Source organism: Mercenaria mercenaria, chromosome 18 (assembly GCF_021730395.1).
Source record: "Mercenaria mercenaria strain notata chromosome 18, MADL_Memer_1, whole genome shotgun sequence".
Classification (NCBI taxonomy): Eukaryota; Metazoa; Mollusca; class Bivalvia; order Venerida; family Veneridae; genus Mercenaria; species Mercenaria mercenaria.
This window is the reverse complement of record NC_069378.1, coordinates 36,522,354-36,549,343: the sequence shown is the minus strand read 5'-3', so window position 1 is coordinate 36,549,343 and position 26,990 is coordinate 36,522,354. Positions and strand designations below refer to the sequence as shown.

Genomic DNA, 26,990 nt, shown 5'->3' with positions numbered 1-26,990 from the left:
TTCATCAAATTCTACATTGTAGAAAAAATTTTGATCCAAACGCACAGAACTACCTTAAGTCCCAATATTTCGGGAAAACGTGGTTAGTAGTTTTTTCGGTTTTGCCCTCGTGAACTTAGCTTCTAAACCAATTGTAATAGTGGTATGATAATACTTACATAGAGGATGTTACACGAGTGTCTTTCCATATCGAATTTATTAAATGAGTTGAATAAAACAATAAAATGTGAGGCTCTGCAGAGTATTTTATGAATTTTATTCATTGAGTTTAATAAATTCAATGTGGAAAGACACAAAATTAATGTAATATTCCTTTTAGGCCATCTGATTTTTGGGGAAAAAAAGAGTTCTTGTCATAAATTGATCGGGGTCGGCGTTGGCATTGTCTGGTTAAGTTTTATGTTTAGGTCAGCTTTTCTCCTAAACTATCAAAGCTATTGCTTTAAAACTTGCAACTCTTGTTTACCATCATTAGCTGACTCTGTACAGCAAAAATACATAACTTCATCTTACTTTTTGCAAGAATTATGGCCCCTTTTGGACTTAGAAAATATCAGATTTTGTGGTTAAGTTTTGAGTTTAGGTCAATTTTTCTCCTTAACGGTCAAAGCTATTGCTTTAAAACTTGCAACACTTGTTAACCATCAAAAGCTTACTCTATATAGCAAGAAATATAACTCCATCCTGCTTTTTGCAAGAATTATGGCCCCTATAGGACTTAGAGAATATCAGATTTCTTGGTTAAGTTTTGTGTTTAGGTCAACTTTTCTCCGAAATGGCCAAAGCTATTGCTTTAAAACTTGGAGCAGTTATTCGCTAATTAAAAGCTGACTCTGCACATCAAGTACTGTAACTCTACATTGCTTTTTGCAAGAATTATGGCCCCTTTTGGACTTAGCAAATCAAATTTCTTGATTAAGTTTTGTGTTTAGCTGGGTCAGCTTTTTTCCTAAACTATCAAAGCTATTGCTTTAAAACTTGCAACACTTGTTCACCATTAAAAGCTGACTCTGTACAGAAATTTTTTTTAATTCCATCCTGCTTTTTGCAAGAATTATGGCCCCTTTTGGAGTTGGAAAATATCATAAAAACACACGGGTAGGACAATATTTCTATTATAAAGAGACAAAAAAAATCAGAAGTGTCTGCACCCGCAAGGCGATGCTTTTGTAATTGCATCATTAGCTGACTCTGTACAGCAAAAAACATAATTCCATCCTGCTTTTTGCAAGAATTATGGCCCCTTTAGGACTTAGAAAATATGAGATTTCTTGGTTAAGTTTTGCATTTAGGTCAACTTTTCTCCTAAACAGCCAAAACTATTGCTTTAACACTTGGAGCAGTTATTCGCCATTAAAAGCTGAATCTGCACAGCAAGTACCATAACTCTACATTGCTTTTTGCAAGAATAATGGCCCCTTTTGAACTTTGAAAATCAAATTTCTTGGTTAAGTTTTGTGTTTAGGTCAGCTTGATAGCTTTTTTCCTAAACTATCAAAGCTATTGCTTTAAAACTTGCAACACTTGTTCACCATCAAAAGTTGACTCTGTACAGCAAGAAACATAATTCAATCCTGCTTTTTGCATGAATTATGGCTCCTTTTTGGAGTTAGAAAATATAATAAAAACAGACAGGTAGGACAATATTTCTATTATACAGAGACAAAAAAATCAGAAGAGTGTCTGCACACGCAAAATTTCTTCTTTCTTTACCTTTTATAGACCAAAGTCTTCTATAAATAAACGATGTCAACGTCAAAGCTTTATTACACTAGTGTATTATTAAATTTATATAATTTTCTCTTTAATCCACTCCCACGACATCAAACAAGTGATAAATTTGATTTATAAGAACAAACCTTGCACAGTTGCTAAGTACGTTGTCAATAAGGCTTCCAAGTTTATATCTAGATAAATTGACTCCCATAAATTGATAACCATATTATTACGTAAATATCAATTTCAAGTTTTAAGAAACATATTACAGCACTTTTATATATTTAATTTTGAAGACAGAGCTCATGCTACATTATATATATTTCTATACATTTGTGATGTCATGTAAATTGTATGATAATTGTAAATTTAAAATAGGCCCATTGGGCCGGGTGTATTTTGTATGTATTTGAATGACGTAGTTTTGTAAAACTAATTACACATGTCACTATAATAAACAATCACTCGCTCCCTCCCTCTCTCCCTCACTTACTCAGCCACTCATTCACAATTCGATAATTATCCATTGTAGATATCTATATATCTATAAATACTTAATTACCGGAATAACATAGTCTTTTCCTCCATTTTCCCAGTCGTAATTCTCGTCGTAATCCCACCTTCGACGTCGCCGTAGACTCGATTTTGCTCCAGCATTTGATTGTGACCAGCTGTCATTTTTTCTACCGTGTGTGGGAAACTTTTGTGAGTCCTGGTTGTTATTTCTTGTTGAAGTCCTTCTTGTACTTGGTATATCAGCTAGCGATCGTTTTTCAGTAGCTAATTTATGTTTTTGTATAATTTGGTTCCAAAGTTTCTTTGAGTTAGCTGTCTGAAGCAGTTGCGAATAAGTATCACCGCGTCTTCTTGATTTTGGTATTAAGCCTCGTCTCCGAGAAAGAAGCTTTTTTGATAATGTTTTATTGATAGCAGCATCGGATATCTGTATAGGCGATGCTGTACTTAGGTCACAAACACTTAACTGCGCTAGAAACGATAGTGTGAATAACGAATAATTATCAATCATTATACAAATGGTTATGTTAGCAATGAACTATCGAAACAATACGATAAGGTTATATGTAGCGCTATGGAATGCCAGGGCTGCCTTATTTGCGTATAATGGAATGCCAGGGCTGCCTTAATTGCGTATTTTGTGTAACGTTATTACATACAATCATTATATGTTATTTTTATGTCATGGCGTTTGGCAGTACTATCAATATTATGTTTTGACACTTTCTTTATATCTTTTAAGAATTTATTTACGTTATAACATACAGTAAATATATGTAGCTGTTTTGTCAAGATGTGTAATAATATCTTCACTATATGATATGATACTTTCCTTATGTCTTATCAGAATTTCATTATATTATATCAAACGATCATTATGTCATGATGTGTTATAATACCATCGACAATTAATATATTGATTGTATGTTATAACATAAATGGATTCTGATAAGATATACTGGAAATATCATATGATATATAGAAGGTATTAATACAAGACGTCATGTCATGACATAACCATCACATTTAATGATTGTTTACTATAACATAATGAAATCGTAGTAGATATAAGGGAAGAATTATATCATATATCGAATGTATTATAACATATCCCGACATAAACATCACATAATAAAATTAATAATGTTTGATTACTATAACATAATGAAATTTTTGTAAAACGTAAGGAAAGTGTTATGTCATAAATTATATAGAAGGTATTATCACACATCATGAAATAATGGCTATACATATTGCCTGTGTGTTATAACATAATTAAATCATGATAAAATAGGAGGGAAATACCATGTAATATATTGAAGGAATCATCACATGTACATGACAGAACCGTCACACATAATGATTGTTTGCTATATCATAATGAAATTCTAATAAGATATAAGGGAAGTATTATATAATATATCGAAGGTATTATCACGTGTCATGACATAGTCATCACATATAATGATTGAATGCTGTAACATAATAAAAATCTAATAAGATGGAAGGTAGTATCATTTCATATGTCGAAGGTATTATTAAATCATGGCATTACCATCACATATAATGATCCTTTGCTATAATTTAACATAATGAAATTCTGATAAGGGTTAAAGGCATAAGGAAAGTATCGTATCATATAGTGAAGGCATAATTATCACACATATTGACATAACGGCTACTTATATTGACTGTATGTTATAACATAGTTAAATTCTGAAAACATATAGGGAAAGTGTCAAAAGATATATCAAAGGCATTGATACTCATCATGACATAACTATAACATACTGTTTAATGATTTTGTGTAAAAACATTACACAAACTGCATAAATAAGGCAGCCCTAGCGTTCCATATTGCGCCATTAATATATAAGCGGTGTATAACAGATTCGTGTTGTTGAGATATGTATAAAATATTATTTCGAGTCAAATATGTCTTTTATGAAAACAAGTAGATGAAATAGGAATTCGAAGCATTTTTCAAAATCCTACAATTTCACGGTGTATGATCGTTACCAAATTAGCCGGAATTTTACGAAATTCAAAACATGGGAGGGTGTACATTTTGCTGGAGAAGGCCCGACAGAAACATAAGATCAACACAACTTGTTGTTCACAGAACCCAAGAATGGTATAATGTTACACCTATAATACTCTGCAGAAGCAATACATCCTCATTTTCGCTTACATGCAGATTTAGTTGAAGTTGGTGCAGATTGGCGAGAATGTATTACATTTTATTCTACTTTACAGATAGATTGAATACGTTCATTTCTTTTATTAAGGAAAATATTAGCACTTTGACTGTTCTGTATCTGTCTTGTTTTCCTATATTTCTTTGTTACGTTCAGTGTTGACAAGCACCTAAATTTCTCAGGCCTTTACTGGCGCCTCAGTCGTTATCCATAGAAGTACATATGCTCCAATTTTTCTGTTTGTTTTCCTGTGATCTTTGCAAATTCTGTGAGCTAAAAGATGGTCAAATTCACTCTTGTATTGTATATGTATTTATTTTCATAACATTCTAGATATTCACATCAGTAACTTATTGTACTGAAAAAAATTGCTAATGAATACCAAAAACTTGAATGTAAACAGGAAGTGCTTTGTTCATGTTGTTAGAGGCACATGGAATGGGGCTAAATATTGTTTAACTTAACACTCTAAAATGCTTTTAGAGGGACACCTGAGGTAAAAACATTATACTTTCTAATTTCAAATGTAATTTAAACCTATAATATGTCACAGGACTAGAAAAAGCTTAGAAAAACTTTATTCATCTCAGTCGCATAAACTTTCATCTGGTTACAGGTAATTTTTGTTGAGGTATGTGTGAATGATAGATGATTATGCTTCTCTAGCAACAGTTAATTTAATACTTGATGACAATTTTCAGTACATAATTTAGGTAATTAGTACTTAAATCACTTTGAACCACCGACTTAATTACATTTTAAATGTTATAATTTTACCTTTCAGATAAAAAGAGTGCACATATAAAGTTTTATAAGAAGTATGTCCTCAACTAGCCTGGGAAGCCGTTGATAATATTTGTGCTTTGTCAGAAGAAATCATACCTAATACTTATGCATTAAAGATGCTACTTAATTTGCGCTAATTAGTGTTAATTGGCATTCATCGATTTCTGATATTATCAACTTGTATTGTCAATTTGCTGGTAAATAAAAGGTTAGAAATTGTCAGACTGGATTCCCAGGCTAGTCCTCAACACATATGTATATGAATTTATGTGGTCAGAGAAATTTGACTGCTTCAATGACAATGCTACAGGATGAAATGATATCACAGACAGACCTGAGACTCCATAAAAATTGTGCACATGTCAGAGTTTGAACCAAGAAATTAATCATTAGAAATCTTTTTTTTTCTGACTGAGCTACTAACAACATAATTTTTCAGTAAGAAACTTGGGTGTATCAGAGAATATTTCCAGGGATACCAGGGAATATTTCCAGTGATACTATGGAATATTTCCAGGGATACTAGGGAATATTTCCAGGGATACTATGGAATATTTCCAGGGATACTAGGGAATATTTCCAGTGATACTATGGAATATTTCCAGGGATGCTAGGGAATATTTACAGGTGTACCAGGGAATATTTCCAGGGATACTAGGGACTATTTCCAGGGATACTAGGGAATATTTCCAGTAACATTAACCGACAAATTTTCCATTGAACTCTGGATTTATTCCATGGAAATCTGTTCCAATACTCCATGGAATAATTCCATGTACTTTTCCATGGAAATCCCTGAACATTCTACAATCGGGAATTAAAGGCTCCAACTAACGGAAAGACAATCCTAATAACTACCGAGCCATAACCCTGACTTCTGTTGTGATGAAGTTATTTGAAACTATAGTATTAAACAGGTGTCGAGAAAATATTTTAGATACTATAAATTAATGAATGAATTAATGAAAATCACACAGCTCTTTTTCAACAAGTTCAGTGTCTGATTTCCTGAATCATTCCTTTGAATTTACATGTTTGTGGAGGTAAATATCATTTACTACACTTAGCTGAGAGTTATTCTTTGCACTGAAAGCAAAATATTAGACGGACAACTGATACACACTTTGTCATTGTATGGTCGACAGACTTTTATTTACCAAACTTCACAGAAGAGTTATTCTTTGCACTGAAAATTAGTCTCATTTTTATCAGTCATCCATGAAAGTCATTCTGAGTTATGGTAGGCTTTCTGCATTAAACTGCATTAGTCATTCTGGATTAATTCTGAATTAATGTCACTATCATTGTAGTTACTTGATTCAAAATCATTCTGAATAAACGTCACAGTTATTCTGACTTGTGATCGCAGTCATTTTGACTCAAGGGCATAGGCATTCCGAACTTGATTCAAAGTCACTCTGAATAAAGGTCACAGTTATTCTGACTTGTGATTGCAGTCATTTTGACTTAAGGGCATAGGCATTCTGAATTTGATTCAAAGACATTCTGAATAAAGGTCACAGTCATTCTGACTTGTGATCGCAGTCATTTTAACTTAAGGGCATAGGCATTCTGAAATTATTAGTCCCAGTTATTCTGAATAAAGGTCAGACAATCTGACTGAAGGTCTCTCAGGCATTTTGACTTAAGATCGTAATCACTGACTTAAGAGCATAGGTATTATGAATTATTGTCAGGTAGAGTTAACAAAAAGTAATATTCTGTAAGTAAATTCGAAAGACCTTTAAATATTTACTTATTGTATATAATGTTAAAAATATAAATTGAATATTAAAGTACTTATGATATTTCTTCACTAAATGTACAAGCAGTTTTATAGAAAAAAGGGGAAATATATATGTGTACTAAATAAACATTGGCGTATTTAATTTTGAAAAGAGGCAGTGCGAAAAATATATCAATATTATACACTGGCCATGCATTCCCTTTCCTTTCCAGTGTTTTAGTTTGCAGCATCGACAAATTAAACACCGGAAAGGTTACAAGATGCGCCAAAATGCACCATTTTGCATTTAGAAATTAACTAAGAATGTAAAAATTTTCCAGGGGAGCATGGCCCCTAACTCCTAAAACAATTGTCCCCCGCCCCCCACCAACCTACAACCTACACTTCATAAGAAAAAATTTTAACGTCCTGATATACACCAAAACATGCACAATTTTGTATCTATAATGTAAGAATTCTACAGGGAGCATGCTCCCAAACCCTCCTAGTACAGTGGCTTACACTTCCATTTTGGCCTAGCTACGCCTATGAATTATGAATTTTGCCAGAAAGCACCATATTTTGCATTTAGAATGTAAAAATTTTCCGGGGGAGCATGACTGCCCCCTCCCCCACTAAACACCCTAAAACAGTGGCTTACACTTCCATTTTGGCCCTGCTACCCTGGTGACTTGACACTGGTGTACTTTCTATAAGGTACAGTAGTTCCCCCGGGCCTACACTTTATGAAAAAGCTTAAAGGTCCAGATATACACCAAAAACGCACCAATTTGCATCTATAATGTGTAATTTTTCCTGACCCCCCCCCCCCCCCCCCCCCCCCCCCCCCCCCCCCCCGCTGCGCAACCCCACTAGGACAGTGGCCTACACTTCCATTTTGGCCTTGCTAAAATACACCATTTTGCATCTAATTTGTGGAATTTTTACGGGGGAGCATGCCCAAGAACCCCCAGGACAGTGGCATATACTTCCATTTTAGACTAGCAACGCCCCTGAATTATGAATTTCGCTAAAATGCATCATGTTTTATCTAGAATGTATTTTTGTCTGGGGAAACATCCCCCCATCACCCTTAGAACAGTGACTTATACTTCCATTATGGTCCAGCTACAGCTTTGACACTGGTGTACATTCTAATTGTACAATAGCTATCCCAGGTCTACACTTCATTTTGAAAAAAGAAAAACATAAAAGTCCAGATATAAACCAAAAAGCAACATTCTGCATCTATGATGTGAACATTTTCTGTGGAGGCATGCCATACCCTCCTTGGACAGTGGCCTACAATTCTATTTTAGCCTAACTACACCCATGAATTATAAATTTCAAGCTTTAGGTCTTTTGATTCAAAGTTGCATTCATATTATAGTATTATAAAACATTGCCATTCACAATGTAGATTATATTTTATCACACGTTACAATATAAAATGATTACATTGTTTATTCTTAATTTCATTATGTAAAACAGTTTCAATAAAGATTTTTAATAAAACACATCTCAAAATAAAACAACTATATATTGAGTTATCACGGTTCATTCTTGTTGTGAGACATAGAATTTAACATTGACTAAAGTTTTACAATCATTAAGGCCAGAGTTTTTTTATTTTTCGTTTTACGGGAGCGCCGGTCCTAAATATTGCAAAAGTGGAATAAAATTAAAATTCATTTTCCCGAGTTTTATTTTATTTTTTCCGCCGGTCGGTTGTTTACAGCCCCAAAGAAAATAAAATTAGTGTATTTTCACCTGGACGTAATTTCACAGGAAGGGAGTTTAACGCGTGCAAAATATCGTGTTTTGCCGTACATTTATCGGCATTAACAGGGTGTAAAATTCCACTCGCCTGCTCGCATTGGCGAGTTAAGTCTGAGTAGGACGAGTGGACCTCGCTGTGTACTCGGCCGATCGGGCGAGTGGTTTTTTTTACGTCCTTACTTTACCAAAATTCAGAAATTACATCTACAAAACGTCAACAAACTTTGAGATGGTTCAGTCGCTACCTGGATTGACTGGAATTTACCCGCGAATCGTAAAGATATCAAAACGTCATGCCGGTAATTTTCCATTCCACAAGCACGTGTGACCTATCGTAACATCTAATTTACATCGACACGTACACAAAAACCGTGCGTAGTGCATTCATTTTTTAATATTTTCGCATCAAGTTTTCAACACCCCTTGAGAAATAATACTTTTTGAATTCTATAATGATTTTAATAAGATATCGACAGAAATGTAGGCAAAATTCTATAAAAACGGTCGAATTTTCATATAATCATTTGTAAAAATTCAAACAGCGCGATCTTAGTTACTTATTTCTTTCTAAAAGTAAATAAATGATGAATACTATGGGCTTAAAATTCAGACTTTTAACCAGAAAGTACAAAAAACAGAATAAAAAAATCTTAAATAATGAAAAAGCGGCTGCGATTAGAATACATGGAGTAAGACGATTTTTGGCAAACAGATTTCTGTTAGTGCGGCAGAATAGGTTACGTGACCTCGTGAACGTAAGTAGAAATGCGATTTTGAAATAAAGCAATGTGATGTCACTGCGGTTTTTAATAAGTTTTAAATGAATCTTTGTACATGTATTTTTTGACCAACAATTTAAAAGTTTTTCTTGTCAAACAATAATGTAAATTCCTTGAGGGCAAATAGGTCACAGAGGTAGGATATCCACTATAGTAACTATCGTTTGAGACATTTACCTTTTATACGGGATATAGCACATTCGCTTTTGATAACAAATTAAAGAAGAATTTTTTTATTGATTTCTATTTCTCAGCAATTTTAAGAACCGATGCGGTACGATCAGACAGTGATATGTCACATGGCGCGAAAACATGACGTAATGCCATGACAATCTCGAGCAAAAATACCGCTTTGATCTCCGCTTCAGATGTCAAGATACTGACACACTTCTTTTAGCTCTTAGAGGGGGTGTAAATCGATCATGAAAACAAGGTCAACATTATTTAGTTTATCACTGAATAGTTACGGTAACCGATAATCTTTAACGTTTTTTTTCTCTCTTTCTACACGGGTGGATGGACGAGGATTGTGTCCAAATTTTTTAGACACTTTTCAAAATATATATTTTTTCGGGAAATAATACTATTGTACATAATACTCCTTTCATAAAAGTGACAGTATTAAAAGTATTAAATTGTCTAAAGATTGTCTTACTCACATTTTGTTTTCAATAGATTCAACTTACAAGTTTGCCATAGAAAGGTAATACAATATCAAAGGTGCTTTGACATTAAATTTTATTCAAAACATTAGTTGTTTGCAGAACAAATAAATGTTTGTAACAGCAGATTTTTTTACATTTCTATTTCAATGGTGACCCCTCACACTTTACACAGGCTTGGGACTGTCTGGCATAAAGCAGCTGGTAGTGTTGGCAAAATCTCAGACAGATGGTCCATTTCTTTTGTAACTTCAATAGAATTCATAAGTGTATAAAGAATAATAAAGAATACTTTTTATTGGAGACAATATTTTAACAAAAAGTGATGCAACTTCAGTACTTGACTTAGTGTAGTATAAAAAGGTGCAGATTACAGAAGCAACTTCAGTACTTGAACTAAGTGTATTATAAAAAGGTGCAAATTACAGAGTTAAATAAGGTAAATTTTCAGATTACTTTTTGCTAGATTATCTTTCGTTTTTCATCACTGAAAAAAAAATCTTGCCCTCTGCACTGTGACTGTTATTCAAAGTTATTAAATACTTTATTTTGCTGATAAAATCCAGTATATTATGAGCTGGCATAAACTGTAAAGTTAGCTTGTTAAAGATGATATTGGTGAAAGATACAATAAGTAAATATTATGTATAAAAAGCAGAGGTTACACAGCAGAAGATGCAAGCAAACCAAACCACCAAAACTACTACACTACTAAGCCACTTTATACCAGATGTGTTTAGTCGCTACTTGCTGTCACTGAAATCTACTGTAGCTGTTGTAACAGATAAAATAATTTTTGTCTTCCACTTAAATGAGTAAAACAAGCTTTCTGAATTTTAAAGACTTGCCAGTGTGAGTTACAGTGCCTGAAGCAGTTTATTCACAAGCATGCATGAAAATTTTATTCAATGTTCATCCTGTATAAATGGCTTTTATAGTCTTAAAACGTAACAATACATCACAATATTAAATACTGGACACAAACACAAGTAAACAAAACTTGAATCGAAAGTTCATCAAAATAAAAAAAATCTTAAAAAATTCTATTTTATTTTTATTTTTTTCCGAGATGCGCACTTTCAAGCTTTTTATTTTTATTTTTTTTCCCTCCTCCCCCTGCTCATTTTTCAAAAATCTCCCGTAAAACGAAAGATAAAAAAACTCTGGCCTAAACATGTTCTAAAATTCTCAAACCACCATTAGAACAGATTCCAAGCTTATCAAATAGCACACTCCTGTATGTAAGGATCTGTGACGTCACCGATAAGGTCTGCTATCTAAAAATAGCACAGGACTCAATTTGCGGACAAACAATCAGTGATTCATTGATTGTACAATAGCATAAGTAAATCATAGATTTTGCATTTTATTCGTTATTTTTAATCAGGTTTCTAGCCTACACATCGCAAACAAATGATTTTTTCCACTTTTAATTTCAATAAACTAGCCGAGAAACTATTTTTTTTATATTCATGTTAGAAATAACATACCACTTTTTCTTCAATGTATGAAAGGACGATGTTAATGAATGGATGATGTTATTATGTTATTCTGTTCATTCTGTGACACTTTCAGTTTTAAAAAAGGATATTTAGAAAAAAATAAAACAACTTGAGAAAAAATGTATTAATGCCAAATAGAAAGCGTTAATATCTAAAACAAAAATGTATTTAGAGAACAGAAAAAATCAAAGTTGTTCTTCTTGGTTACCGTCATATACATTAAAAGTAGATAATATATCTATATTTTTGTAAAAAAAACCTTTCATAAGTGTTTATAAATTTAAAAGATCCACTTGTGAATGTAAAAGGAAATCTTATGATCGCATAATTTAAATTTATTGAAATTTCGAAATATGATGAACAACATGTATATTTTAAAGTAAACTGTCATACACATTGTTATTTTCTGCCACATATCTAGTTATTCGTTGAAACAATTAACACCTCTGTGATAATCATATGTAATGTGTTTTATTACAAATGACCACTTAGTGTGACATGTAGATATCTGACTTTTGGTAGTAATATTTAAATGTTATATAATAAAACATGTTGCTAATCTAATGCAACCCCATTATTTTCTACCAAACTATGCAAATATGTATTTTAATAAGGAAATGTTTGACGGACACTGACCACAGCTGACATCCGGGATCATCATCAAGTTTGTGTCTTGTGTTGCGTGAATCAGTTGTTTAAAATGAAATACATGTAGTTATTGTAGTTATGATTTTAATTGTACTGATACATTCTTTGAACGTCATGAATCAAAATGATTTAGCATTAAAAGTTTTAACCACAAGTGCCCTTCGGTGTGTCGCATTCGAAAATATTATATTTTTATTAAGACTGTAGACCGTTCTTCTGATGCAAAATTTTAATAGTATTATTGCAGAATATGGGGGTAATGTGCATGCAACATGCTTTTAAACAGTGCTCTTCTTTTTTGCTTAGTCGGCCCGTTTTGAATCGCCTTGTTAAAATTTTATGTCTGTATATTAGGTATATTCCTTACATTTCCAATATATTTCTTTAATTAGTTATTTTTTCATCTCTTTTATTTATTCTGTTAACACGTGCGACAATTTTATACAGGTGGCATGTTACTTTTTTAATTCCCTTCGAAGTTTACTGAGATAGTTAATGATTCGTCATATATAGAAAACGCTCCCTTGTCCGCAATGCGCGCATTGCATTATGGTATAACTACTGTATGTTCTATTTATAGAACATGGGAGTGTGCTATTGGTCAGTGCCATTACTTCACATTATCTGATTCTTAATGGGACATCATGCTGACAAGGCAACAAGCCTGAAAGTTCCAAATCAAAATTGATTCTCCAGCTACCCCTTGTCCTATAACTGTATCTGGCGTATATAAATGGACTTATCAATGAGTTACAGAACAGCGGATTCGGTTTCTGTATGTTGATTTGGGTTCGCCCACTGTAGCAGACAACATGGTTTTAGTCTCTTTCTCGCCGATTGGTCTGAAGTCTATGATGGATATGTGCAATTCCTACGCAAACCGTTGGCGTTTCCAGTATAATGCTAACAAATGTTCCGTAATAGTTTTTAACAAAAGCAGACCCAGTTTAAGAAGTAGACAATTTATGCTTGGCGACAATCATGTGAACGTGGAAGAAAATTATGTTCATCTAGGAATAAAATGTGACCCTTTTTTATCCGCAAAAAGATGTATTGAAGATGCATGTAATAAACTCGGAGGAACATTTTTAAGTATATGCAATAGCGGTGTACACCCACATGGGCTGAATCCCCTCTCTTCTAGAACAATATAATGCAATTCTTATACCCAAGAGTTTGTATGGATGTGAACTCTGGAATAATATATGTCTTGAACAGACATTCTAAAGCTAGAATGATCACATAGGTTTTGTGTAAAGTATATGCAGTCATTACATGTTGGAACAAGTATTGACTTTGCCTTAGGTACTTTGAATATTGTTTCTATAGAAACGATGATTGAATACAAAAAAACTCCAATTTTTGGGCCAATTAAATATGCCGGTGTAACAGTCAGTTTAGTAACAGTCTAGTTAGTTTCTTCCCCGAGGGAAAGAATTGATTAGTCAGTTTTTTCCCCGGGGAAGAAACTGACTGGTCAATTCTTTCCCCCTATTGCAACTGGTTACTCTTGATCATTCTAATGGGGGGAAAAACTAACTAGTCAATTTTTTCCCCCTCATCAATTTTTCTGGCTAGTCAATTATTTCCCCTGTTAGTGAATTGGAACTGGTTATTCTTGGTTATTCTTAACTAGCCTGTTTTTCCGATAGTCAGTTTTCATTTAAATTGCATATAAAATAAGAAATATGTTTCATATTTTGTGTAAATTAAAGAAATGTTTTTAAATGAACTTATTTTAATTTCTGTTGTATTTTTTTATTTGACTTTTTCCTGTTTCAATTTCTTCTAAGGTAAGGAAATTACTGCTGGTCAGTTCTTTTCCCACATAGCCAGTACTTGACCAGTAAGGTGGGGGAAGTAAATTGACTAGTCAGTTCTTTTCCCCCTAGCCTGTACTTGCTCTGTTAGGTGGGGGAAGAAATTGACTGGTCAGTTCTTTCCCCCCTAGCCAATACTTGACCTGTCGAGTAAGAAAATGAAATTGATTAGTCAGTTCTTTCCCCCCTAGCCAGTACATGTACTTGCTTTGTCAGGTGGGGGAAGAAATTGACCAGTCAGTTCTTTCCCCCCTAGCCAGTACTTGCTCTGTTAAGTGGGAAGAAATTGACTGGTCAGTTCTTTCCCCTCTAGCCTGTACTTGCTCTGTTAGGTGGGGGAAGGAATTGACTGGTCAGTTCTTTCCCCCCTAGCCAGTACTTGCTACAAAGAACTGACCGTTTCTTCCCCCTCTAGCCAGTATTTGCTCTGTTAGGTGGGCGAAGAAATTAACCAGTCAGTTCTTTCCCCCCCCCAACCCCTAGCCAGTACTTGACCTGTTGGGTGGGGAAATGAATTTGACCAGTCAGTTCTTTCCCCCCTAGCCAGTACTTGACCTGCCAGGAGGGAGAAAAAATAGACAAGTTAGTTATTTTCCCCCTGGTCAGTACTTGACCTGTCAGGTGGGGGAAGAAATTGACAAGTCAGTTCTTTCCATGCTAGCCAGTACTTGCTTTGTCAGGTGGGGAAAGAAATTGACCAATCAGGTCTTTCCCCCCTAGCCAGTTCTTGACCTGTCGGGTGGGGGTAAGAAATTGACCAGTCAGTTTTTTCCCCCCTAGCCAGTGCTTGACCTCTCAGGTGGGGGAAGAAATTGACTAGTCACTTCTTTCCCCCCTAGCCAGTACTTGACCTGTCAGGTGGGGGAAGAAATTTGCCAGTCAGTTCTTTCCCCCCTAGCCAGAACTTGACCTTTCAGGTGGGAAGAAGAAACTGACCAGTCAGTTCTTTCCCCCTGTCATATACTTGACCTGTCAGGTGGGGGAAGAAATTGACTGGTCAGTTCTTTCCCCCCTAGCCAGAACTTGACCTTTCAGGTGGGAAGAAGAAATTGACCGGTCAGTTCTTTCTCCCCTATCATATACTCGACCTGTCAGGTGTGGGAAGTAATTTACTGGTCAGTTCTTTCTAGGGATGGGAACGAATACTGAAATCAATATTTGAATATTCGGTTTGCCATATTCGAATATATTCGAATATTTGGCATGTTTTAATGGAATTTTTAAATCTTTATTAATTGATTGGCATATACACAATATATTCCGCTGTTTAAAACGTAAATCATCGTACGTAATAAGGCCTAAAAATGTTTGTTTTGGGTAACCCGACCATACCTAGTTAGACCCGCCGATCCTAGTGTTTTATTTCACGACTCTGTGAGTACAATCATAAACATATTTAAGTAATTCAGATTTTTAGAAGAAACATTCAAATCGATTAAAATTTAGACAGTCGCAACGTTATCTAAAAAGAGCAGGTCGTCCAATTCAAGCACGTAACGCGCTGTTGTATTACCGCCGCCATTTTGAAAATTTTCAGTCGGCGAGTAAAAAGCCGACAAACTTAACATGATCATATATTATTTCTTGATTTTATTATAAATTACTTCAAAATTTATTTCAAATACGGCCGATTGCCTGGGCATTGTGGATGAAAACCGTTTCAATGGACGGTATGAAATGTTAAACAAAATTTTGCAAATAGATCGCCATATCTACAAGTTTGGTATTGTTTTTGAAAAAAAAAATATCTAAAATTTGTTAAATAAAACAGGCGCCAATATAAAAGGAACAAAAGATAAAAACATATCACATTTACGCCTGGTGCAAACTGTTAATCCGTATCAATGACCCCTCTTTGTCAATTATGCATTGCAATTTTCTTGTTTATTGGACCATTTTTGAAATGTATCACATTTACACCTGTTGCAAACTGTTAATCCGTAACGGTAGCCCCTGCCAATTATGCATAGCCTTTTTATTGTTAATTGGACATCTTTTGTTATACGATAAACAAACACGACAGAACAAACGGTTTTATTCTGAAATATTCCAAATAAACTATACTTAATATACACTAATTTAAGAATATTCGAATTTGATTTTCATATTCGAATATTCGGCCGATTTTCGAATATCCGAATATTCGTTCCCATCCCTAGTTCTTTCCCCTCTAGGCAGGACTTGCCAGAAAGAACTGACTGGTCAATTTCTTCCCCCCTCTAGCCAGTACTTGCTCTGTTAGGTGGGTGAAGAAAATGTCTGGTCAGTTCTTTCCCCCCTAGCCAGTACTTGACCTTTCAGGTGGGAAGAAGAATTTGACCGGTCAGTTCTTCCCCCGCTAGCCAGTACTTGCTTTGTCAGGTGGGGGAAGAAATTGACCAGTCAGTACTTTCCCCCCAGCAAGTACTTGACCTGTCAGGGGGGGGGGGAAATAACCAGTCAGTTCTTTCCCCCCTAGCCAGTACTTGACCTTTCGGGCTGGGAAATGAATTTGAACAGTTATTTCTTTCCCCCCTAGCCAGTTCTTGCTTTGTCAGGTGGGGGAAGAAATTGACCAGTCAGTTCTTCCCCCCTAGCCAGTTCTTGACCTGTCGGGTGGGGGCAAGAAATTGACCAGTCAGTACTTTCCCCCCAGCAAGTACTTGACCTGTCAGGGGGGGGGGGAAATAACCAGTCAGTTCTTTCCCCCCTAGCCAGTACTTGACCTTTCGGGCTGGGAAATGAATTTCAACAGTTATTTCTTTCCCCCCTAGCCAGTTCTTGCTTTGTCAGGTGGGGGAAGAAATTGACCAGTCAGTTCTTCCCCCCTAGCCAGTTCTTGACCTGTCGGGTGGGGGCAAGAAATTGACCAGTCAGTTCTTTCCCCCCTAGCCAAAACTTGACCTGTCAGGTGGGGGAAGAAATTGACTGTTCAGTTCTTTCCCTCCAGCCAGTACTTGACCTGTCAGGTGGGGGAAGAAATTGACTGGTCAGTTCTTTCCCCTCCTAAGCCAGTACTTGCTCTGTTAGGTGGGGGAAAGAACTGACAAGTCGATTTCTTCCCCCACCTAACAGAGCAAGTAATGGCTAGGGGGAAAAGAACTGACTGGTCAATTTCTTCCCCCACCTAACAAAGCAAGTACTGGCTAGGGGGGAAAGAACTGACTGGTCAATTTCATTTCACCACTTGACAGGTCAAGTACTGGCTAGGGGAAAAAGAACTGACTGGTCAATTTCATTTCCAGACCCGACAGGTCAAGAACTGACTGGTCAATTTCTTCCCCCACCTTACAGAGCAAGTACTGGCTAGGGGGGAAAGAACTGACCGGTCAATTTCTTCCCCCACCTGATAGGTCAAGTATATGCAAGGGGGGGGGGGGGAAAGAACTGACTAGTCAATTTCTTCCCCCTCCTATATTAGAAATGCTAATTTCTTCTCCCCATTCGACAGGTCAAGTACTGGCTTTGGGGGAAATAACTGACTAGTCAATTTCTTCCCCCACCTGACAGTTCAAGTATAAATGCTAGGGGAGAAAAAACTGACAGGTCAATTTTTTCCCCCACCTGATAGGTCAAGTATATACTAGGGGGGGAAAGAACTGACTAGTCAATTTCTTCCCCCACCTGATAGGTCAAGTATATGCAAGTGGGGAAAGACCCGACAGGTCAAGTACTGGCTAGGGGGGAAAGAACTGACCGGTCAATTTCTTCCCCCACCTGATAGTCAAGTATATGCACCCTTCTGTAAATTTGCCACCATTTTCCACTGAAAAATCATTGGAAAACAGTGGAGTATTGGAACAAGCCTCTTTGAGTGGAAACTGATGGAAAACATTGAAAAAATAGAGGTTGGAAAGGCCAGTCAAAATTTTCCACCATTTTACATTAAATGCCAGTATCAGTGGAGTATTGGAACATTTTTCACTATTTACCATTAAAGTTTTTCACTGTTTGCCACTGTCACATATCGATGTAAAAACTGCCATTGTTTTTCATTGAATGCCACTATCAGTGGAGTATTGGAACGTATTTCACCATTTGCCACTTAAATTTTCCACTATTTGCCACCTTAACTGTTGTGGCAATCAGTGTAAAATATGCCACTGTTTTTCTCTAAATGCCACTATTTGCCATGGATATTTCTCCACCATTCTTCACTACCCGGCATGGAGAATGCCACTGTTTGCCATCAAGACCATGAGGTGTATACTATAACTGCATGTGTTTGAAACACGATATGAAATAAATAAAGAAAGGAATATACATGTAATCATTAGGGGAGCTTATGTAATTTTTCCTTTTTAAACTGTCAATTAATTCACATCATTTTCATGCTACATTAAAGCACTTAATTCAACATTAGACTTAAAAATTCTTGAAGTTAATAAAAAAAATTGCTTAGATGAAAGAAACTTGTTTTGTTTTAAAGACAGAAGTTTACTAGAACTGTTAATTAAAAAGATATTACAAGAACATTCCTTACAATAAACACTGTTCAATGAGTTTTATGTATAAGTTAGATAATACATACAAGTATGTATACCGGGAAGGTGTCAGCACCAATTAGCTTGACAAAAACGTGACATGTATCGAAATAATGTTGAGAAATCTGCGTGTTCTCGGCCACTCCAGCTTACACCTGTCAGTTGTTTTCACTATTTTATGAAATTGAATTGTTAAAGTTTCATTTTTAGCCATGTTTTTTAAGAAATATATATAGCAAGTTCCGTGAAGGCACACTCCCGAACATTTATTGTGAAACAAAGCAAGCTTTTGTTAACTACGTCTGTGGTTCCCGCTTGTTTTTTAGTTGCGAGGCTCCGGTGCCTACGCTCCGAGGTAGCGGGCACGGTAAAATGCGCTATGAGGTATCCGTTATGGATTGATGTTGAGCGCAAATAACCAATCTGCGCTATTTACCAAACGCGCAGCGCATATAACAAATTTTTGTACGTTGGTTATATGCGCAACGATTTACCAATTGTTGCGCAGGATGAATTTACCCTGCGCGATTTACCAAATGCGCAGCGCAAATAACAAATTTAACTTTATATATCAGAAATTTGCATTTCGTGTTTGATAAATCATGCAGTTGGTCAATTTATTAATAGATATAGATGTCAAAAAATGCTGAATATCTTGGTACTTAAATTATGTGTCATAAATTTGTTTCTACATCAGTAAATTCACGACAGTCGGTCACCAGGTTTCAATACCTCCGATCTTATACAAGATGCAATAAAACCCAAACATGCGTGAAGGTGTGATTTCCTCCAGCTTGCACACGTCGTCCTCTGGTATGTTTTAGGCTATTTTTATCATTTTCTACTTCACAATAATATTCTTTTTACCAACGGGAGCATATCTCTCAACATGTCTAAGATAAAAGATAAAAATAAAAAAGTCACAGAATTAAAAGAAATTTCTTACAGATCTTATCTATATTATTAGTAGTAGTAGTAGTATTAGTATTATTATTTTATAGTACAAAATCGATTGAATAAAGAGTAGGCCTAATTTTCATCAAAACGTAAACGAAATTTTATATTTTGTAGCTGCACAAGATATGTGTTCGGTGCCCTGCGCTAAATGAAAATCTGGAAATTACTCTGATAACTTTAATATCTTTTATAAATCATATTAACTTTTACTTAGATTTACGATTACAGACTAAAACTATAGTTTTTTTTTCAAAAATCTAAATGGATCTATAATGTTGCACTTGTAACTTGCGTGGGAGGTCGGTCCTGCGCTAATAGCAAAGTTTGAAATTACACTGTATTTCAAATATATTTCATTCATAAAACATACTATTTATGTAACTTTCAAATGAATACTGTAAAAAAATGAATATAAAAAGAGTGATTTTTGTCATAACGAGAACGAAATATTACATTTTTTATCTGCGCAAGATGTGTGTCTGCGCTAATAATAAATCAAGAAATTACTCTGATAACTTGAATATCTTTTATAAATCATATTAACTTTTACTTTGATTTACGATTACAGACTAAAACTGTAGTTTTTTTTACAAATCTAAGTGGATCTGTAATGTTACACCTGTAACTTGCGTGGGAGGTCGGTCCTGCGCTAATAGCAAAGTTTGAAATTACACTATATTTCAAATATATTTCATTCATAAAACATACTATTTATGTAACTTTCAAATGAATACTGTCAAGAAAATGATTAGAAAAAGGGTGATTTCTGTCATAACGAGAACGAAATATTACATTTTTTATCTGCGCAAGATGTGTGTCTGCGCTAATAATAAATCTGGACATTACTCTAATAGCTTGAACATCTTTTATAAATCATATTAACTTTTACTTTGATTTACGATTACAAACTAGAACTATAATTTTTCTAAATGGATCAATAATGTTACACCTGTAACTTGCGTGGGAGGTCGGCCCTGCGCTAATAGCAAACTTTTCATTTATCAAAAGCTACAATTTCAGCTTGTAATCACAAAACAATGATAAAGTTAGCATGGTTTATGAAAGATATCCAAGTTATCAGGATTATTTCCAGATTTTTTTTTACTAGCGCAGGGCAAACACATCTTGCGCAGATAACAAATGTAATATTTCGTTCTCGTTATGACGGAAATCAGGATTCTCTCTATTTTTCTCTACTCCGAAAACATTTTTTATGAAGTTACATAAATAACATCCTTTAGAATTGAAATATGTTTGAAATATCGGCGTCAGTTCAGAATTTGCTATTAACGCAGGAACAACATCCCGCGCAGGCTACGATGAAACATTATATTCAGATTTTCAAAAACTACATTTTTAGATTGTAATCGAAAAACGAAGTAAAGGTTAAAATGGTTTAAAAAAGATATTCAAGTTATTGGAGTAATTTTCAGAGTTCTATTAACGCAGGACACACATCTTGCGTACCTACAAAATGCAAAATTTCGTTCACATTTTGACGAAACTTATTAGTTATTCTATCTGTCTCACTATAAAACATTAAAAATGATGTAAGTATAAAAGATCTGTAAGAATCGTCTTTTAATTCTGCTTATTTTTGTTTTATTTTTAATATTGGCCATGTCAAGAGATATGCGTTGGTATGATGAAAAAAAGCGATATAGTGAATTGTGGTAAGTGCGTGGCAATTCAGTCTTTTATGTAAGTCTTCTTTATGTCCTATATCCGGTATAAAATGACTGCGTGTGATCGAATCGGTTATGAAATGAATAGAGAGGACGATGTGGCTATCCGAAGGAAATCACACCTTCACGCATGTGAAACCTGGTGACCGACTTCCATGAATTTACTGATGTTGAAATAAATTTATGACACATTTTTAAAACCAAGATTTGCAATATCAGTCTGTAATTGTTAAACAATGTAAAAGTTAGCACGGTTTATGGCAGTTATTCATATTATCAGAGTAATTTCCGGATTTTCTATTAGCGCAGGACACATCTTGCGCAGCAACAAAAATCCGTTCACGTTCTGGCGAAAATTACTCTTTTGTACTACAAAACATTAAAAAATATCAATACGATCTGTAAGTAATGATCAATACATATTTGAAATATCGGTGTCATTTCAGGATTTGATATTAGCGCTGGATCGACATCCCGCACAGGCTACGGCGTTTAAAAGTTTAAAAAAATAAATAAAAAAAACTTGTGTTATTAAATATACTTTGGATATTTTGTATCATTTTAAAGTTTTTTTAACACCTATGACAAATGACTCTTAATACCGTCGTCAACAGAAATTTTAAGTCCATAAACTACCAGGGACGTGAGCATCTCATTGAAATTACCGCATAAATACGCTCATTTACTTAAAAAAAAGTTTTTCTTGTTCTTTACAAATAAAGCACAGTCAATTCACATCTTTACGCGTGCCAGATCACCGTCAGTTTTAAAATTAAACAGTTTTATATAGGCCTACAAATCTAACCCTCTAATGATATTCAATTTTATCGGGAGATATCATCCATATGTTAAAAGCGCAGACTCATTTACCAAACGCGCAAGACAGTTACCCTGCGCATATAAGAAATATATAAGGTTGCCCGATTTACAAATCGTTGCGCAGATAACAAATTGGTTATTTGCGCTGCGCGATTTACCAAATGCGCAGATTGGCTATATGCGCGTAACATTAACACCGTATAATGATGATTTAATGGCGAAAAGAAAAAGAAAATATTTCTGAATAGCAAATTTGTTCTTGTGCTTGTCATGTGTCATGTCATGTCATGAGCACTTCGCAGTACCTGAAGAAGGTCACCCACTGGCCTACATTATCGATTTGTTATCGTAGCTTTATTACGTCACTATTGGCGCATTTCATTTACCGTCAGGTACCGGTTTGAAGAAAATGGGGAGCAAGATGTCTCAGGCTAAATCTAAGTGTATTAGCACAATATCAATTACGTATATTTACTACGATCTAAACTTAAACTACGATCTAAACTTAAATTACAACAATTTTAAACAAAACAGATCTTGGGAGAGATCTATTCATATTGATTCTCATGTGCTTGTCCTTCATGAACACCCGGAATAAAGTTTGGTTAACAATCGTCCGAGTGTGCTAAATGCTGTAGAATCTATGTTCCTGCACATATTTAATAGCGGTTTTTCTGTAGTTTTTTTATGCAGAACATGTCAAATAACGTTTCTGTTCACGAGATAAATGTATTACCTACAGCAAATTTAGATATTCCTTTCGTTTTTGGTTGCGGGTTTATCCCGCTACCAAAGTTAAGTGTATTTCTGACAATCATGTAGCATCTTTATTTGATTCTAAATCACATCCAAAGGAATTTGTTCACGTGCCACACAAAGTAGTCCCATTCATGAACAATGCGGATGAATTATCAATGATCAAGCAGTTCTTATTCATCCTCTATCCATTCACATTGGCCATTTAGATTATATAAGATCTGTCAGTGATTAGGTATTCCAGCCCATGGTTACATCACTGACTTCCAGCTGTTCATGTAAGGACAGGCAGAGTTTATCTTAGATATGAGGCACATTAGTATTTGTTTCTTATACTTGTATATTTATAGATTGGCATTTAAAATGAAAATAACTCTAGCAAAACCCGCAACCACCAGACATCTCAAGGCTTTGATTCATACAGTGAAGCTTAACTATAATCTATGTAGGGTAAAATGGGGTAACTGGGACACTTAAAGAATCACTGTTGAGTAATATTTTAGAAAGACAAAATATATACTTGATGTATTGATAATTTAGTATGCGCAACCTATATAATATATGACGAATATAAACTTTTACAAATACCTGATAACCTGTGATTAACTATAAATTAATTAAACATTGGTCAAGTGTCCCAAGTTACCCCACCCAGTTGGGGTAACTTGGGACATTTTAGTTTTATTAGAATTTATGTATATTACAGTCGCATTTATGACAAATGAAACCATTCATGTCCACAGATCAAAAACGAATTCTAAAGTGAAAATATAGCTCCGTATTAATTACAATTTATGACTGTTTTGTAAAACAAGGACGCATAAAGAAATCAATATGTCCAAGTTTTGCCTAACTTATGTCATTATTTGTTTCAATATATGCTTATTATATAAATCGTTTAAAATAGAAAAATGTTATAAGTGTAAATAACTATGTATGAATTAAACATAAACTTGACATAATCCATTATGTACTTATATATGTGATTTTTACACTTGAAACTGATCAAAATTTTAAACAGTATTAAAACATAGATTTTATCAAACATTAACGGGACAATTAAAATGTGTGTCTTTTTTCACAAAGAAATAAGGACATTAACTAGCTTTTTGCATACAGGAAGACTCGGGGAGGAGGGGATGAAATGTGAAGGGAATGAAGGCAGGGTTAAGGAGATCTAGACAGACACATGGGCATACGCTCTCGGAAACTATTGGCAACTGTACCTAAAATGTGTTGTCTGGCCAATATTTGGTGTTTGCTTTAGCCTGAATATTTGACACAACGTCATCTTTTAAAGGAGTAATTAACTAAAAGAACTACTATGTTGGCTTGACTGTCAGTTGGTTCCTGCGCTTCACCTAGTATAAATACTACTTATTAATATAAGATTTGCCGACAGTTTCTTTAAACATGAAAGAAATATCAATATTAGCCTATTAGACTATCAAAAATTCTAAACTCACCAGATTTTACGCGGAATGAGTGGGAGAGGTTCACGGAACGATCTCCCTTCAAATAAACGTATGTGACTAAACAGTGACTTAGATCATGTAAACTTGGTATCGGGTAGAAAATTCAGTAGTTGCACCAGAGTTAAGCTAATATATATTATGACCACGCCTGTGAACTAGTGGTATACTTACAAAATATCAGAGTTTCGTCATTACTAGACTTTCTTTCCTATTTTCATTTCATTTGTGGAAGAAGATTAAAAGTTGACAATTTATAGTGGTTATGTCCAGTTATGTACAACATTTTATGTACTGTCCATTGGAGCATATCCCCATTTTCTTCCAGCATCCAGTTCGTTCAAAAATAAAATCATGGAGAACTTTGTTCTTAACGACAGTGTCCAACTTGCCCCAATACATTAGGGTAAGTGGGACACTTTTGAAAAGGAACGTTCAAAAATAAAGTGTGTTGTAATTTCTCAAAAACAAATCCCATTGTATGAAATAGTAATGTGATACCTACAGTTTTGCAACTCTTCCCATAACTGAAGGTATCAACACATACTAATATAAATATTTTGGACATTCCATATTTCACAAACAAGCACCTGTTTTATAACGTCGTTGTCTGACGTCAACGCAACGGTTCGTGACAGGCCACTTTATTATTCAAAATGAAAGTCAATAAAACAAAATCATTATACTTTTTTTATAGAATTTAAAAAAATAATGCCATTTCCTTGATTTGCAATGATACATAATACGCTTCAATATTTCAAACAAGTTAAATGCGATATTTTGTGTATACGTGAACCAGCTTCTTGCGTCAAAATTGACGTCACATTTATGATCAAGCCGTTACGGTACCGAAATTAAATATCTTTAAGATCTTATTGATATACCGACCACATATAAGCAAATACATCTATAAAGTCAGACGACTATTTCTACTGTGCGTTTCACTAGACAGGAACATAACGAGAATATTTTAATGCACCATCTGAAAAAATAGGCATAATTATTTACAGCGTGTAATTTTATGTTTTCTTATTTTTATTCAATTAGTAATACTCTCAACATATGTCTAAGAAAATCGATTTTTAAAATATTTTATAATCCATCGGCAGAAAAGTTTTGTCATATTAGGCTTTAACACTGAATGACCTTTTTCAACATATGATCTTATTTAGGGAACGTAACCAATATTTACCCCAATTTACTGAAAAGTGTAAAGTGTCCCAGTTTCCCCATTGTCCCAGTTACCCCATTTTACCCTACGTATATTAATCACTAATGATTACGCCTGATTTCAGACGTGACTGTGTTGGACGTAATATAAGACTGAAATGAAATGAAAGTGATAATTACGTTACGTGTTGGACTAGATCTAAATCAAGTTCTACGTTGTATAGAAAAATATTCTGTCCGAACGTGCAGAACTACCTTAATTGCTGAATAAATGTTGTTGTTGTTGTTGTTGTTGAATGACAACACTTAGATGACGAATAATTATTAACTGTTCTAGAATCAACTGTTCAAGAAACGATAGCGGATAACGAATAATTGATACATCTATCTAGATCTATCTTGAAACAATAGCGAATAGCGAATAAACTTCTGGAATTGCAGTATTCTACAGCTACATACCGTCCAAACCCTCAAATGTGAAATTAATAACATTTTAACTGCCCATGTGTTCAAGCGTTGGAGACTATAAACAAACAGTCCACCCCAGATGAGTCACGCGATACACATTACTCTGTGACTACAGGGAATAAATAACTTCTTACCAAATGAACATAGTGCCAATATGAACATGTGAATTGTGTAAATCATATCTCAGCAGAATTGAACATAAAACTAGACAGAGCTATTTGACGCCATTTTGTTTGCATGACTTCTTACGTCATACATATGACGTCGGATAACGTGATTGAATTCTACTTGCGACACAGTTATCCGCGGGACGTAATGAAATGATACTTTAATAGGTAGGTGCGCGTCGCTTTTATCCCGCTATATGTTGATATCAAGGATTCGCACTACGTGATTGTTTTCGCGCGAGTTTTGAATTCGCATGAATCCACATACAACATACGGTGACATAATTTGGTGAGAAAAGAATAAAAACAACTGTATTTTGTTGTAATTGAGCTTTCTTAACTGCTTATAAATTTGGACAAATTTTGATTTCCTGATACCAAGATATGAAAGCAGTGTGGTCAGTATCAAAATTGAGCTCCGGAAAATAAAACAGACAGATGTTAGCACTCTGAGATTTCTATCCTAAATCGACGCCATGTACCCGGATAATCTTAACTCTGTTCAGCGACCCTAACTCAGTGCCAACATGGCGGATGTAAAGCCGATACAACTTTGTTTTCTGTGTAATTACGATGTATAAAGGAATGTTTCTGTTGTTACTGCCAATTTCAGAAAAGGTCGCCGAATGGGCGTTTACATCAAACGCATGTAGTAAATGACGTAGCTGTCACTCTAGTTATCAGTGAGAGGATCACGCGTGTAGTTTGCTCCGCCCAAAAGTGTATTTCTATCGATCGCAGTGGTTTAAAATGTACAAAAAAAAAAAAAAAAAAAAAAAAAAAAAGAACGATGTAAAGGGTTAGGTACAAAAGTAAAATATTGCGGGAATTTATTTCAAGATAATCCTGCATAATGCGTACATACATGTGCATGACACGTCCGCAGCATATAAACATAAAA

At 34.8% G+C, this 26,990-nt stretch overlaps 1 protein-coding gene across 2 annotated transcripts in view; it reads right to left on the bottom strand.

Moving 5' to 3' along the window:
- LOC123539317 (uncharacterized) overlaps positions 1–26,154 on the bottom strand; it is a 69,285-nt gene extending 43,131 nt beyond the window's left edge. For both annotated transcript variants that reach the window (XR_008368390.1, XM_045323880.2), the window contains exons 1-2: positions 26,057–26,154; positions 2,279–2,703 (exon numbers count right to left, since the gene is read on the bottom strand). Coding sequence is in view for 1 of the 2 variants with exons in the window: in XM_045323880.2 (XP_045179815.1) it covers positions 2,279–2,703; positions 26,057–26,102 (471 nt within the window). In the remaining variant the exon portion in view is untranslated. The remainder of the gene's footprint in view (positions 1–2,278; positions 2,704–26,056) is intronic.
- Between the last annotated feature and the right edge of the window lie 836 nt (positions 26,155–26,990).